Source organism: Muscardinus avellanarius (assembly GCF_963383645.1).
Source record: "Muscardinus avellanarius genome assembly, chromosome: 15".
Lineage (NCBI taxonomy): Eukaryota > Metazoa > Chordata > Mammalia > Rodentia > Gliridae > Muscardinus > Muscardinus avellanarius.
Window position 1 is genome coordinate 63,438,729 of NC_137801.1, and position 17,391 is coordinate 63,456,119.

The 17,391-nt window shown below is 34.2% G+C and overlaps 1 protein-coding gene across 1 annotated transcript in view; it reads left to right on the forward strand.

The window, feature by feature from the left end:
• The window catches only part of APLF (aprataxin and PNKP like factor), a gene marked incomplete at both ends in the record, with an annotated part of 86,795 nt that overhangs the window by 20,779 nt on the left and 48,625 nt on the right, over positions 1 to 17,391 (forward strand). The window contains 3 exons of the mRNA XM_080711941.1: positions 9,140 to 9,312; positions 12,575 to 12,722; positions 13,039 to 13,171. Of these exons, the coding sequence (XP_080568067.1) occupies positions 9,140 to 9,312; positions 12,575 to 12,722; positions 13,039 to 13,171 (454 nt within the window). The remainder of the gene's footprint in view (positions 1 to 9,139; positions 9,313 to 12,574; positions 12,723 to 13,038; positions 13,172 to 17,391) is intronic.

Here is a 17,391-nt window from a genome sequence, read left to right on the forward strand (position 1 = left end):
GGATGTACTGTCTTCTAATATTGATATTCTGTTTTCTATTTCATCCAATCTTCCAGAATTTCTTTCTATTGCTGTCTTCATTTCACTTATTGCCTCTTTCATTTCATTCCAGACCTATTTCTGATTCTTTTTTAGTGTTTCTAACTCACCTTTCACCTCCTGTATACTTGTTTTAAATTCTTTCATCATATTGTACATCAAGATTCTGAACTCCCCTTCTTGCATTTCTAGTAGGTCAGTTTTCGTGATTTCTGCTGTCTCTTCATAATTCCTGGTTCTCATATTTGTAGCGTTCTCTGTCCTGTTTTTCTGATTTCTACCCATCGTTTGTGAGTATTATGCTTAGTCTAATCTTAATATTAGGAGTTTAGGGGTATCGGCAAGTCAGCAGAGCTTTTCCAGTGTTGAGGGTGGGTGATGTGGGAGGAGCTGGGGTGATGGGTAAAGGAGTCGGATTAGGTAGAGGATATGTTTAGGTTGAGAAAGACTTTAAGTATGATAAGGTAATATCTTGCTAGGAATGAGAGAGAGTTAACTAGTAGGACTCTTGTCATTAGTAGAGTAAGTAAGGAGATATGAAATATTTTGAGTATTAAATAAGGAGGTATATTATGGGGAAAAGTTTTGGGGGAGAAGAGTGTATAGGTTAGTGTGGGGAAGTTTGTAAGAGGGGTAATGGAAGGAGCAGAAAAACATAAAAAAAAATCCACACAAGATACCAAGACTATTATGTAATCCAAGAAAAAGAGAGGAAAAACCAATCAAAGGAGGAGAACGAAAAAAGGAAGGAAAGAGGAAGAAAGAGGAAAAAAGGACAAGAATAAAATAAAAGGAACTAGCAGCTGTGTGAAATCAGAAAACAAGGCAAACTATCAAATATATATAAAAAAAACAAGTTAAAGTTAAAGAAGGATGGGGAAAAAAATAAAACAGCAATAACCATAACAAAACAAAAACACTGTAAAAGCAAAACAAAACAAAACATCCACAGTAACAGTAAAAAAAAACAAACAAACAAACAAAAAAAAAACAAAAAAAAACCAGACCTACTTATTTACAAATATGGGGTCAGATCCATATAATATTTGCGTATCTGATTGCTTTGATAGTTTTCAGAATACAATCCAATGTCTCTTAGTTTTCTTTGTACTCTATTTTTATCTTCTTAGGTCACTCTGAGTGTTTGGACACCTTTCTTTCCTTTAACTGCTTTGAGTTTATGTGTCAGGATGTCTGGTGTCACTGTTATTAGATTCTGTACGATTCCCAGGTTCTGCGTAATTCCAACCTGTAGTCAGTACCTCTGAACTCACCACCCTAGACTCCAGCCTGTGCTTCCCTACAGCAGGAGTGGAGGATGTCCAAAGTAGACTTGGAACCTCCCCCTGAGGTCCTGTGCAGGTATTGTGTCTCGTTGGATTTTCCTGTGTCTCTGGAAATTCTAACTGGGCTAGCCGGTGTGGTCCCAAGATGTGTCCTGGGCAAAGGGTTGCTGGTTCCTGGATGCCCACACTTACTGCCAGAGCTCTGCCAGTTCCAAGAGTGCAGGCTAGGTGCGCTGCTACTACTGGACCCAGGTGTGGGTGGGTGCAGCTGCCTAGTGCTTGCTGCTATGCTCCTCCACAGTGTGTCGGGCTGTGTTTTAGGCTAGAACTGAGTATGAGGCTGCCGGGTGGGTGGGAACTCCCAGCAGTGGGCCAGGAGCGCGGGATAGGTGCACAGGTGTCCGGGGGGCACAGGCACTGCGAGGTGTCCAGCAATGATCTCTGCCTCCCACGGGCAGTAGAAGCTGGGTGCCCGAAGAGATCTCATGGGCGCATAGAGCTTTCGCCCCCTGGAAAGCAGGCCTCTGGCAAGGTTGGTGTCTGGGCTCCAGTGGGGGGTGGGAGCTAGGCACACAAGGTAGGCTCCGATTTAGAGGTGGGGGTGGCACAGGCACTGACCACTAGCGGGAGTCCGGGGCGCAGACAGGGTGCACAAGGACAGTGCTGGGTTCTGGGGCATGGGACAGATGCCCCGGGCCCGTGCTGGGCCTAGGGCGCAAGCTAGTACCCGCACTTTCCCTGGATGCACTCAGGTACCTGGCTTCCTTGGTCAAGGCATCCGTGGGAGTCTCTGTGCCGTTGTGATCCAGTCGCTGGTGAGCACACAGAATTCTGATGTGGGTGCTGCTCGCTGCTTAAGATGAGGCTCTATTCTGTTTTCAGTCTTGGATTATCTTGCCAAGGTGATTTCAGTAAGGGCTTGGGAGTGCAGTTTGGGCGGGCTGGCAGCCCGCCGGTGGGGGTCCCGATTGTATTTGCAGTAGGTCTGGTGCCCGATCTTTGTTCTTCTTCGAGTTCAGAGTTTCTGCTGAGGTACCTGGCTCTGTTTTAGTTCCTGGGGTGTATTTATTTTGTTGATTAAGACACTGCTATCTAGGTAGTTGAACTTTGTTTCAGCTACTGAGAAGTGCTGTGTCCCTCAGTCGCCATTTTGAATCTAAACTCCTAAATCAAGATATATGTATCTTGATAAATATATGTAATAAAATTTTATGAGGGAAATTCTAGTTTTAGAACTTGGCAATATTATATAAATGAATATAGCAAATGTTTTATGATGATAATCCCTTCTGTATGTAAGTATGTTTAAATGATTACATGTTCTTTTGTTCTCCTTTGACTTGAAAATCCAAACCTATCACCAAGTCAAAAAATAGTTTTGATAATGATGCTGAATGAAATTAGGGCAATTTCTATTTTGCACTTCTAAATTGGATGAATTTCTGCCTTTTTTACCTATAATATTTCTCCTTCAAAAAATGCTTTAGCTTTTTAGAAGTTCTTGGAAATACTGCATGAGGAGATGATGTTAGCTCATGAGGAGATGATTTTAACTTTTTTATGTGTCATTTAAATTTAATCTGCAGTCTAGTATCAGCAGGGAGAAAATACATTATAAAGGCAAACCGTTGATGTTTTCTGCAAATGACTATATTACCACTGGTTAGTTATGTCCTCAGGGTGAATTCATAGCTATCAGTGTTTTTATTCCATTTTAATAAAATCTTACTCGTTTTTGGTTCTTGGATGATTTAGGTAGTATTCCTGTAACTATATATAAGCTGAAATTTTCTTTTGTCTTCTGGTGTTGATTCTCAAAATGTATGTCTTTAGGCCATTGTATTTTTTTTAATTTCACAAAATTCCTGAGTTGTGATTGTTTTCCCTCCCATAAAGTTATAAGTATTCTTGTAAAATATGTATGAAAATTTACAATAGCTTTTCCTTAACTCATTTTGCTAAAAAAAGTTTTCTAAATTAAAAAAAAAACTAAATATAAAGGAGCTTCCTTTTTGGGTATACATCAGTCTTTCTTTAATATTTAATGGTAACTCCACAAGAAAGCTGTAGAAAATTAGTGTATATTTTAGTTTCATTTTTACTGGGTTAAAGTATCCTTCACACTACTTCTTAAGTTAGAGCATAATTAAGTTAATACTTATAATCGCTGTGATAGGTAAAAAGGCATGGCACACACCAACAACATATCTCTCATATAGGTTCCTTGTATTTTTTGTTTACTATGGGCTTGGGTTTGCCAAATATTGTCTATATTTGTCTGATTTTAGAATCAAAGTTAAAACTCAATGAAGATATTGGGGATCCTCTGATCTCTTTTGGTTTCAGGAAAATTTTGAACATTAAGAAAAATTTTAAAATCTATTTGGTATGGTTTTGAGAGGGGCTAGAAAGACTTATTATTTTTATTATTGTTATTATTATTTTTGTGTGTGTGTTTGGTACTGGGAATCAAACATAGGGCCTTATCCATGGTAGGCAAGCACTCTACTACTCACCTTTACCCCCAGCCCTAATTTTTATTATTTATTGTTTATTTATTATTTATTTATTTATTTATTATTTATTATTATTTATTATTATATAATTTATTATTATTTTATAATAAGTCAAATTCAATCGTCTTTTATTTTTTACAATTAAATACTTTGTATATAAAGTTTTATATTTATTTTTATTTATTAATTTGGTCCTGGGAACTGAACCCAGATGAATTCTACCTCTGAGCTACACCCCTGGATCAATTTCATTTCTTATTTGGAAACCTAGTCTCACTAGGTTGCAGAGAACCTAAATTGCTGAGGCTGTTCTCGAACCTGTGATCCTCCTATCTTAGCCTCCTAAGTACTAGGATTACAAGTGTACCACCAAGCCCAGCTTTTATTTTTATTTTTTAAGGCAAGTATTATTTTATTGAGTTGGCATCTTTTATTTACACATCATAATAGTGTTCAGTAGAATAGAAACACACATGCACACCAAGCCACATATCCATACACATAAATATATTTTTACTATTTTTATTTAGTTTGGTGTATCTTAATTGAGGTGATTGTCCATTTTGGCCTATTTACCAGTTCATTGATATAAGGTTTTTCAGTGCTTTTTAAAGTTTTGTTTTATATATAATTATTTCATTGTTTTCATTTCTGATATTTTTGTTTGTATGCTTTCTTCTCTTTTGGTTATCAGTATTACTAGATTTTTCTTACTTTATAGCTTTTTAATAACTACCTTTATGACTTCATGCATGTGTGGCATTTTGTTTGAGAATACATAGCTTGACATAGATTTTTTTTTTAGCTTACCCAGAGAGTACTATGTGCTTAGGTTCAAGTTAAAGGATAAAACATTAAACTTTCTGGGAATATCATTTCAGCCCTAGTTCTAGGATATGAAAAGTTTAAGGAAAGGGAAAAAGATGATCATGGAACATTGGTTTGCTTTCTTTGTGGCTAGACTTGCTAACTACCTCATATTTAAACACTTATTATTTTTAATTATGAAATACTTTCAGTTAAGGAAAAATAGTCATATGGAATATTTCTTTGTCTTGATTTTGTGATGAATTTGTAAAGAAATGTTGTTTATTTCATAAGTATATATGTTTTCTATGCTTAAAATAATATTATTTAGAGACTTGTTTTTAAAATACTCATAACAAAGAACATGGTCTTAGCCTATAATGAATAAATTCTCAGTTTTTCTCCATTCAGTATGATGTCAGCTTTGAGTTTATTTTAAATTACCTATTTGATAAGTTCCTTTTATATCTATTATTTTCAGTGTTTTAATTTTTTAATTTTTTTATTGGTACATTATATATATATATATATATATATATATATATATATATATATATTAAATTTTTTTATTGGTGCACTGTATTCATACATCATAGTGGGATACAAAAAAACTTTTGTAGACATACATGCACACTTTGCCCAGTCAGCCCCCACCCGATCCCCACCCCATTCCCTCCCCATCCCTCCTTCCCATGCTTGGCTTAGTGGTTGACATCTAGTATTATAGCAGTTTATCCAAAATTAAAAATGATAATCTCACATAACAGTTTCATTTGTCTGATACCAAGGTTTTGATAACTTAAAGATAACATTTCAATATTTCTTTTTGCTTTCTTTCTTACCAGAGAATATTTTTTTTCTTTTTTTTTTTTTAGGTGAAACTATCATATATTTATATATTTATTTTTCAGAAAAAATCTATCCTAATATGAAATATGGACTCTAGATACCCAAAACGATCTCGAAAAAGAACAAAACTAGAAGATATATATTTTCTGATTTCAAACCATATAAAGCTACAATAATTGAAACAGTGTAGTACTGTTCTAAAGGCAGATATATAAACCATTGGAGTTAAATAAAAGCCTAGAGCTAAATTCTTCCCTATATTGTCAAGTTATTTTTGACAAGGTTTCCACGAACATTTGGTGGTGGAAATAATAATCTTTTAACTAAATATTGTTGAAAAATAATAATTACATGAAAAAGAATAAAATTGGACCCTTACCTAATCCCATATACAAATATTAACTCAAAATAGATAAAAGACCTAAATATAAATCTTAAGACTATAAACTTTTAGAAGAAAATCTGGGTCATAAAACCTCACAGCTTTGAAATTGGTAGTGATTTCTTGGATATGATTTCAATGGCACAGGCAACAGAAGGGTAAACAAACTACCTAAAAATAAAAAAAATATTGTATATCCAAAGACAATGCAAACAGAGTTAAAAGCTACTGACAGAATGGGATAAAATATTTCCAAATGCTATATCTGAAGGTATATTAATATTCCAACTAGAAATCCTAAAAATTAACAACAATAAACGCAAACAATACAATTTAGAGATAGGTATAAGACTAACATAAATAATGAACCTCCACAGATAGCTAATCTTAGTTGTCTGTTGGATGGAAAATCTTGTTTCTCTGGTTCTGGTGTGTGTTACCTATTTCAGTACTGGGATTTCTCCTCTGGGGCCCGCAATTTGACTCACTGTTGTTGGATATGCAGATGCAGCTGTAGTGGACTCGGTGAATTCGCTGCTGCTGCCGCAGGTGACAATTGGTGCATTATATTTATGCATCATATTGGGGTAAAAAACTTGTGTGTACATACATGTACACATCACTGATTTAGCCCCTACCCAATTCTCACCCCATTCCCTCCCCATCCCTCCTTCCCTTGCTTGGCTTAGTGGTTGACCTTGATAAGTTTAAGTATAGGTATTAGATTTGGTCAAATGTTTTTTCTGTATCCATTGAGATGGTCATGTGATTTTTTTTTTTTACTAACACCAAAAGAACAACCGAGTCAAGAAATGGGCAACTGAATTAAATAGACATCTCTCAAAAGAAGAAATACAAAAATGGCCAAGAAATCTATAAAGAAATATTTAATATCATTAGCAATTAGGGAAATGCAAATCAAAACCAAATGAAAATTTCATCTAACTCCAGGTAGAATAGCATTTATCAAGAATACAAGCAATAATAAATACTGGTGAGGATGTGGGAAAATATGAACTCTTCATACTGTTGGTGGGATATTATGTATTAGATTACTATGTACATGGTATTATTCCATAATACTATGGACTTTAGTGTGGAGGGTCTTCAAAAGACTAGGAATGGAACCTTCATTTAATCTAACTTATATTACTCCTTGGTAATTTTGCAAAGACAAAGTCAGAATGCTATAGTGATACATGCATACTCATGTTTATGGTAGCACTATTTATTCACAGTAGCCAAATTACGGAACCAACCTAGGTGTCTGTCAACAGATGAATGGGTAAGCAAAATGTGGTTTATATACACAATGGGATTTTATTCAGCCATAAACAAAAACAAAATTATATCATTCACAGGAAAATGAATGAAACAAAAGAATATCATGCTAAGTGAGACCAGCTAATCTCAGCAAGCCAAGGGTTTATGTTTTCTTTCATATGTGGAAGCAAGAGAGAAAACAGAAAATATTTATCTTAATTTATCTTGAGATAAATGAAGGCAGATACCAGTAGAATAGTGGAAGGGGATTTAGGGAGAAGGAGAGGAGGGGGGGGGGAGAACTGAGGAAGGAAACAGTTCAAATAATGTTATGTCCATATTATAAAGGTTCACCACCAGTCTCACTACGTGTACAGGAGAGAGATGATGCCAAGCGATGTGTGAATGTATGAACGTCTCACTTTGAATCTCACTATGATATGTAATTGCAGTGCACCAACAAAAGCATAAAAGAAAAGCAAACTCATTTAGAGAATACTCAGGATTCAGGCAGACCCTATGGATATTTTTTTTTTACTTTTGTTTCTTCCATGAACCTAACATTCCTGACTCTGCTGACCATAGCATACTGAAGGAAGGAAAACATTCACTTAATAGGATGAAGAATAAGAGGGAACATTCCCAAGTGTAGCAGTGTGCACAAGCTTGGAACCTGATGATGTATCATGTGCCTTAAACTTGAAAGCTCTACCTGCTATGAGCCAGAAGACCACTTTGAGAGGGATTATGAGTGGCTGATAATGCAGTGAAAGGTTTTTAAGCATTAAGTTTAAATTGTAACCTGGTTTTAAAAATATAACAATAATTCTCTGGGAATGCCATATTTCATAAATTATGCTGCATTTCCATTTTTTGCAGTCATATTTTGTAAGATGACTCTGACCAATAAAATAATGGTATAAAAAATTGGTATTGCCTCTGCTTCTAATTTCTACCTCTATCTTTTATCTCTAAGGTTTTTTTTTTTACTGCTTTTTTAGATTTAAAGGATAATAATGTTTCTAATACCAGATATATGTAGGAATGACTTAATGACCAGATATCAATGAAGTTAAATTAGCTGAACTTGGTAGTTGCATTTATTCTAGATTTAGTTATATCTTTTTGTTTTGTTTGTCAGTATATGTCCAATCCCAGTGTAGTAGTTACTTTGCTGTACTGGAGAGATTGTTGATGTCTCCAGAAAAAAGTTTCATTTAAACTGATGAAATAGAAAGATGGCAGGGAAAGTTACTCTACGTAAGATGCTATTAAATCAACGTTGTCATTGCTATAGATTTCTCTGTCATATACTAAAACTCATTTATTTTAAAAATCCAATAATATTTTGATGACAAAAAACTATCTGACCTATGAAATCACCAATATCAATGTGATTCTACTTGGTATTTTTAAAGTGCCTTTCAACAGGTCTTTTTTTCCCTGGGCAACTCATTGTTTTTGTTAACACTGAGATGATCAATGGCAGACATAATTAAAAATAGTGGATAGTGTAATAGTTTTGATTGAGATATATTTACTACTTGTTATTTGAATATGGATGATGTTTTCATAATGGGAGTTAATTCAAACAAAATAAGATCCTTTAAGGGAGTTAGAAAGAAAGCTGTGTTGTTTGCTGGAGAGATTTGATCAGCATTTCCCTTCTCATAGTTTCTTATTTTTAAATTGTATTAATTATTTATGTTTCTTATCCCAATATCCAGTTGTCTTTACTGAGAAAAATAGAAAGACCTTTTAACCAGTTAATTGATAGCTTTGCTTTCTTATTTGGTTCTGGGAGTAATGGGAGCCAGCTTTTCTCTCATTATTATTTACAAATAATAATTATGATATTTATGTGTATCAGGCTTATTAAACTTTTAAGTATACATTTACATGTAAATTGTTTTGATGCCAAAATTCTGGATTAGATAAGTGTTAATTGTACTTTTGTCATAATTTTGAGGTATAAAATTACAATTTTTATTTTACAGATACACACAAATCCATGTTTTTATCAGGCTTCTGAGATGAGTCAGCTCTTACCAATGAAGATAAATCTGTGGCGGTGGTTGAACCCTGGAGATAGTTTTTCTTTGTTAGTTGACAGATACATTTTTCGTGTTTTCTCTACACATTCAGAAACAGAAATGGAATGTACCTTAAGGTAATACTACATGATGAAATGAGAGTTAGAAATGATATTTATAATCTAATTCCTCAGCCATCACAGATACTTAAGTAGAAACCATTCTATGAGCCAGGCATGGTGTCGCGTATCTGTAATCCCAGTGCTTGGGAGGCTGAGGCAGGTTCTAGGATAGCCTCAGCAACGTTGGGCGATTCTCAGAAACCTAGCGAGATCCTTTTTCAAATAAAAAATAAAATTGGGCTGGGGTGTAGCTCAGAGGTAGAATGCCCTTGGGTTCAATCGCCAGTACCACAAACAAACAAATAAACAAACAATGTTTCTAGGATTAAAGTGTATTGGATATAGTAGTTACATAAAGTATGTATGTGTTTGTGTGTTTCTAGAAAACATTTGACTTTGGGAACTTATTATGTCTCAATCATTATTGTCTCCATGTGTATTATCTTTTACCTTTGTTTTTTTTATCCAACTACAACCAGGATAGTTAAGTTGAAATTGACTACATTATTTTTAATTTTCTAAATTTTATTAAGGTATTAGCCTCTGGCTTAGACCCCAGGTCTATAATAGGAAATAATAATAATAATAATAATAATAATAATAATAATAATAATAATAAATAATAGAATAGAGAAACTGAGGGAATGAAGTATGAGAATAAACATACGGAAATCTGGTGTGAAGTTAAAATTCACACACTTGGTTTTGAGGCACTCATTAGAAGATTATTTAGCTTTGTTTAAGATTTTAAATTACAGAGTATATAAGCCAGACCTATAGAAGTAGATTGACTTATTCTCTAATTGCAGTGATAGTAACTTATAAGTCAGTAACAATATAAAAATCTTTACATATCTTAAAATTAACATATTTATAAATAACACATGGGTCAAAGGAAGTCACAGGGAAATCAGAAAATATTTTGACCAGAGCAACATTGAAAACACATAAAAATTTGTGAGATGTAGCTGAATTAGTACTTAGAAATTTTTAGTTTATGCCTATATTAGAAGACAAGAAAGCTTAAATCCAGTGATCTATGCTTCTACTTTAAGAAGATTAAAAGGGGCAAATGAATCCCAAAGGGTAATAAAGAATTAAACAAGACTGAATTAAAAAAGACTGCAAATGAAATAGAAAATAGACAAAAAGAAAATCAATATAGCCATAATGTGGTTCTTGAGAAGAGTAATAAAATAGGTAAAATCTTAGTAGGCCTTGCCAAGAAAAACAGTAAGAAAATACAAGTTATCAATATCAGGAATGGAAGAGGAGATATCACTGATACTACAGACCTTAAATTAATGTAAAGAAATATTTAAAACTATGCAAATAAATTTGACAGTTTAAAATGAATGGATACATTTATTGAAAAACACAACTTACCAAAACTGATATGTACATATATATACATATATACATACATATATACATATATATTATACATATATATACCTATATATTATACCTATATATATTATACCTATAAATGTTTAATAGTAAATAGAAAGAAATTGTGTGAGGAAATGTTTTTAACAGTTAATTGAAAATAAGTAACTATTGCTTACTACTTTAAGGTTTTCTCTTATCATACATGAAAAATTTTTAACTAGCTATTGAAATGAGAAATGTAAAGAACTTTTTTATAACAAACTTCTGTAGTTGAATGGTATACTTTTTTGTAAATCAGAAAAATATATGTCTTTTCTTGATAGCTTATTTAATATACTAGAGGTTGAGCACCCCATCAGAAATACTTAGAATCAGAAATGTTTGAATTTTCGGAGATTTTAGAATTTTTGAATATTTGCATATTACCACTTGAGCATCCTTAATCAGAAAACTCCAAATAAAAAATGTTGGCATCTCTAATTAGATTTTCAGATTAGAAATGCTCAGAGAGTGTGAGTGTGTGTGTGTGTGTGTGTGTGTGTGTGTGTGTGTGTTTGCATTGCCAGGAATTAAATTCAAGGCCTCCTGAATGTTAGGCAAGCACTCTATCATTGAGTTATACCCCCAGCCCTTGTATATTTCAATTTAAATTTTAATTATATCTATTCAAATTATCTTATTTCTTTATTACAAAAGTCACATGTCTTTAATGCCAGTGTCATACCTTATATTAGGTTGTGGGATTAGTGGATTTTAAATTTTATTTAAATAAGTATTGGTAAAACTAAAAGTAAAACCTGCTTTAACAGCACTGTACTTTTCTCAGTTTTTTAAAATTCATATTTCTTGAAGAACAGTTTACATGCAGTAGAACTGATCTCTTTTAAATGTACAGTTCAGTGCACTTTGGCAGATATCTATAGTTGCATTAAGTTCCACCTCAAAAAGATACAGAACATTTTCATTCCCCAAAAGTTCCTCATGCCTCTTCATGGTCTCTTCACTCCACACTCAGACAGCCAACCCCTAATCTAATTTCTGTTCCTGTATCTATACCTTTTTTAGAATATCATTTAAATTGAAACATAGAGTATGCCCCCCCCCTTTTGGTATTGGGGTTTTAACCCAAAGGCATTTTATCTCTAAGCAAAACTCCCAGCCTGTTTTATTTTTAAATTTTGAAACAGGGTCTAAGTTTCTGAGGCTGGCCTCGAACTTGTAATCTTCCCGTCTCAGCCATGTACTGCAATTAGATCTATATGTGTGTGCCACCACGCCTGGCTACAGTATTCCTTTTTAGTGACCCACTTCGGATGATCCTCCTGCACTTTGCAGATAGTATGACCTGAGTGGTTTGGTATGTTCTGTATGTTACCATGGATGCTTCTGTGCCAGACCACTTAGCCTCTAGTTGTACTACAAGTTGGAGGAGATTTTACAGGTGATGGAACTGGCCAGAGCTCTTTAGTTAGCAGCTGTGTAACTTGAACTCAGGTTTTTATTCATTCTTCCCCAAGAACCTAACTAGCTTAGATAATGGTTTTGCAGTTTACTTTATCTCTTTACATATAGGGTAATGTAAACGTTTAGCTGAGTAAATAAGCCCTGAGAGAAATGACTGCCATGTGTCTCATAAATTGCTGTGGTTTTTGATTTGGAAAGATTGATGTATTTTGTGGCAATATATGTAGCAGAAGATGAAGAACATATTCTGATCTCTGTATTTTATTCTATTCTGTGTAATCTACTATTTTATTTTTGCAAATTTGGGAAAAGGAGAACAGATGCCCAGTCAGAAGTATTCAGAAGAGTAATTTTTACAATGGCACGGGTGCCAGCAGAAGTGGTTTAAATGATTAAAAATCAAATTTCTATTTTGTTATAGAAATAGTCAAATGCTTGATGAAGATAGTATATTGAACGAAGAGCCAAAATCTTCTATGATTAATTTATCTGATAAGACAACTGGTGCCTCACAGTTGGGAAGAAGCACAGAAATAACCAAGACCCAGACTACTACCACAAATAGTGTGGTAAGAAATTTAAGATCTCATCCACTCATAATGTGTTCTTGAAGTTATTTTAGGAGAGAATTGACAACTAAAATTAGGCCTATCATAACAATATTGTTAGTATTGATCTGTTTTGCTATTTTTAAGTTAAGCTCTAGAAAGTATCATCCTAGGCCAATGCTTAAGTAATAGTGATAATGAATTTTTTAAAGAAAATTAACTCAATCTACATTTGTAGATGATATTTTAGTGGTAGTGTTCTGCAAAGTAAATAAATGTGCAAATCCATTAGCAATGCATGGTTATCTTTAGGGTTCATTTGTGGATGCCTTTTTAGTCTTTCCTAGGTGATCGCAGAGACTTCAGCAAACAGCAGGCAGACCCTGCCCAGAGGAAAAGAGTCCTTCCAGCTTGGATGTTAGCAGAAAGTTTAAGTGATCAAAACCTTTCAGCACCTGTCATCAGTAGAGGTAGGTTTCTGTTTCTGCTAGTCTTGACTTTCAGGAAAATATTAAGTAAATTTCTAAAGTTTTCTGAACAAAAAAGTAGTGGTTGTGTAAGTTGGAGCTTAGCCTGAGAATTTTTAGACATTTACATGAAGTCTAATTTAAAATGTAAGCTTTTATTTTATGCCATGTATCAAACACCATCCTGTGCATTTTTTTTATTTAACAAGTGGTATTATCTTCTGTGCTAGACTTATATTACTATAGATTTTCAAATGGAACTATTTCCATGTCTAAGATAAAAGGTCAGTGCAATAAAAGCATTTAAAATTAATTAAAATTTTAAAAAGCCAAGTGCATTTGTTTGTGCTGGGAGAGTCAAAGAACCTGTTACCTCTGTCCTGGTATAACTCACTGTCATGGTAGATATCAAAATAAATTTTTTTCTTTTTTTGTGGTGCAAGAATTGAACCCAGGGGCATTCTATTTTCAAGCTACACTCCCAGCCCTATTTTATTTTTATTTTGAAACAGGGTCTCACTAAGCACTAAGTAGCTGAGGCTGTCTTTGAACCTGCACCCCTTCTGTCTCAGCCTCCGAAGTACTGGGATTACAAGTGTGTACCATCACACCCAGCTCAAAATGATTTTGATTTATGTTTTCTGATGGATATTCCCATTGCCTCAAGATTTTTAAATGTTTATTGTCCTATTTAGGCAAAATTTTATTTATTGGGAAGCAACATAATTTACCTAGGCTAATTAAAAGAGAATTTGTAAGGTTGGACAGAGTGGCTCTCCAAATCCAAGTAAAGGAAGTAACCTCATGATCAGGAGGTTGGGCAATAGGTGATCAGGAGGTAACTCCCATCTTTACTTCCCTGGACACATCACTTCTCTTCTTTGTTCCTCCTCCTTCTGCTGTCGCAGAGGTTGGTGAGTTCTGGTTACCTATGTTTTTGCACATGGCTTTTGCTTGCCTGACTTCTGACATTGGCCTAACTCTTTCTCTTTTCTCCTTAAGCCTTCACTACCAAAAAATTATTGGGCAGCTATGTTTATTTATCAGTTCTAAATTCCAGATATGAAAATCTATTTGGCCCACTTTGAGGCAGGTCTAGGTTTTTTTGTTGTTGTTTGTTTGTTTTTTTCGGTACTGGGTATAGAACCCAGGGGCACTCTACCTTCAAGTTATATCCCCAACCCTATTTTTTATTCTTCATTTTGAAACAGGGTTGCAGTGAGTTGCATAGGGCCTCACTAAGTAGCTTAGGCTCTCTGCGAACCATGATCCTCCTGTCTCAGCCTCCCAAATGCTGGGATTACAAGCATGCAAAACCATGCCTGCCCAGGTCTAGGTTTTATAAGCAAGTGTAGTCAGGGAGGAAATGATAGGGATATCTAACAGAAATATACCTACAAAAGTCAGTTAAAAAAGACATTTAAATAGCTCCAGAATCTTTCCAGTGTAGGCTGGGCACAGTGGCATCTGCTTGTAATTTCAGGACTTGGGAGGCTGAGACAGGGAGATCCCAAGTTCAAGGCTAGCTTGGGTATTATGGAACATTGTTGGTAGAAGCATATATTAGTACAGCCTTTTAAAGTCATTTGCCAATATCTCTTGTTTTTAACCATAATATAAACCTTGACCCAGAAATTGAAGTTCTAGATATTTATCCCACAGAAAGAACAGCATTTGTACTTTTAGTCCTATATATGTTTACATATATGTATTTGTGAATATAGTTGCTTAAACTTAGGAAAAAGTTAAGGATATATAAAATTATTTATATGGTGTTACAACTGGCTTCTCTGGAGGATGAGTGAATGGATGTATTTTTTTAACTTTTTTATTGGTGCATTGTAGTCATACATCTTAATGGGGTACAAGATGGTAGAGGCATTTATGCACATATCACTCGTTTAGCCCTTCCCTAATTCCCACCCCATTCCCTTTCCCTTCCTTCTTCTCATGTTTGGCTTACTGATTGACTTTGATATGTTTGTGAAGGTGCATCAGGGAAGTTTCCTTTCTCCTCCTCCCATTGCTCCCTTAGTTAGGTTGCCTTACTTGATCATCTGTGGTTTTTCCTTTCTTGCCTAGTGTTCCTCCTATGACCCTTTCTCCCTAGCTTCTGCATATTAGGGAGAGCATCCAATTTCTTACTTTTTGTGAGTGACTAATCTCAGTTAGTATAATGTTCTCCAGTTCCTCCCATTTTCCCGCAAATGACATAATTTTTGTTCTTCTTTATGGCTGAGTAAAATTCCATTATGTACATATCCCATAGTTTTGTAATCCATTCATCTATTGATGGACATCTTGGCTGGTTTCATAGTTTGGCAATTGTGAATTGTGTGGCTATGAACATAGATACACATGCATTATTTTGGTAGTTTGGTTTCCATTCTTTTGGGTAGATACCTAGAAGTGGTAAGGCTGGATCTTATGGTAGATTCATTTCCATTCTTCTGAGAATCCTCCTTACTGTTTTCCATAGTGGTTGCACTAATTTGCAATCTCACCAACAATGTATTAGATCTCCCACTTCTCTACATCCTCACCAGCATTCGTTGTTGTTTGTATTTTGAATGATTGCCATTCTAGTTGGAGTTAGGTGAAATCTCAGGGTAGTTTTTATTTGCATCTCTCTGATTGCTAATGATGTTGAACATTTTTTCAATCATATATTGGCCATTTGAATTTCTTCTTTTATGAAGTGTCTATTTAGTTCACTAGCCCATTTTTTATTGGGTTATTTGTTTTCTTAGCTGTGAGTTTTATAATTTTATTTGTATATTCTAAATATTAGTCCTCTATTGGAGGAATAGTTGGCAAACATATTCTCCTATTCTGTTGGCTCTCTGCTGAGGTTCTTGATAGTTCCCTTTGATATACAGAAGCTATTTAGTTTTATGCAATCCCACATTTTGATCTTCTTTTTTATTTCTTATGCTTTGGGGTCTTGTGCCTTTGGGGTCTTGAAAAACTTGAGAAAGTTTTTACCTGTGTCTTTGTGTTGAAGTGTTGGACCTATGCCCTAGGGGTGGATTTATTTTTAATGATACACATGCATATAATTGAGCTATCATTCACACAGCTCATAGCTATAATTTATAACAGTTCATATATGCAATTAGTAATAGTTAAAATATAATACATTCATTTGCATTAATAATTAACCTCTCATATTTCTTTGGTTTAACTCGACCTATTCTGGATTCAAAAAACTATTTGATATGCTGGATATAAAGATTGCTGTGATCCATTTAAGCTATTCATTTTACACACTGTACATTTTAGCAATATCAAATGGTACCTTCCTACAGAAGAAGAAATTACCCTTGACTCTTAAATGGAATGCTTGTAGTAGAGAATTTGAAATTTTCAATAATTGGCTAATTTAAATATGTATATTAAATTTTAGAATTTTATTTATATGTATGATACTTGGAATGTAGTAAATTACCATTTAGACAGAGCTGGGTCTTATTTAGTTGCATTTTATAGTTCTAAGCATAGTAAGCAATACTACAAGTTCATTATTTCACTTTGTTTCATTCATTCTTAACTGTTGTTATTGATGTTGATTAAGCTGTCTAGACTTATTATGTTTGATTCCTGAAAGTTTCTAAAAAGGCTATTAAATACTTTCTAATTTAGATTTTGGATGAATATTTAAGTAGTTTAGGCAAAATCTAGTTATTGGGATAGTTTATTCATATTTTCAAAGCCGATCAATGTTGAACACAGGAAGATAGGGAGGGAAAAGGAGTGGGGTAAGATCTGGGGGAGGGCTGAATGAATTCTATGTGTATGTATACCTTTATCACCCTGTACTTTATTAAGATATATGATCACAATACATTAATAAAATAAATAATTAAAATATAGTAGGTTCCTCTTGTCTTTGGGGGATATACTCCAAGACCCCAGTGGATGTCTGAAACCACAGATAGTACCAAATCCTATATTTACTACATTTTCCTATACATGCATACCTATGATAAACCTTACTATATCAATTAGGTACAGTAAGAGATTAGCAACAATAACAAGTGATAAAATAGAACAGTTATGACAGTATGTTGTCATACAAGGTAAGTGAATGTAGTATCTCCAAATATCTTGTACTTTCACCTTTTCACTTAAAGAAAGTACTTTGTGGCTTCTCGTTGGCAGGTATAAACTGCCAGTATGACTACTCTGTGCCTTGGGGCTATTATTAAGTAAAGTAAGGGTTA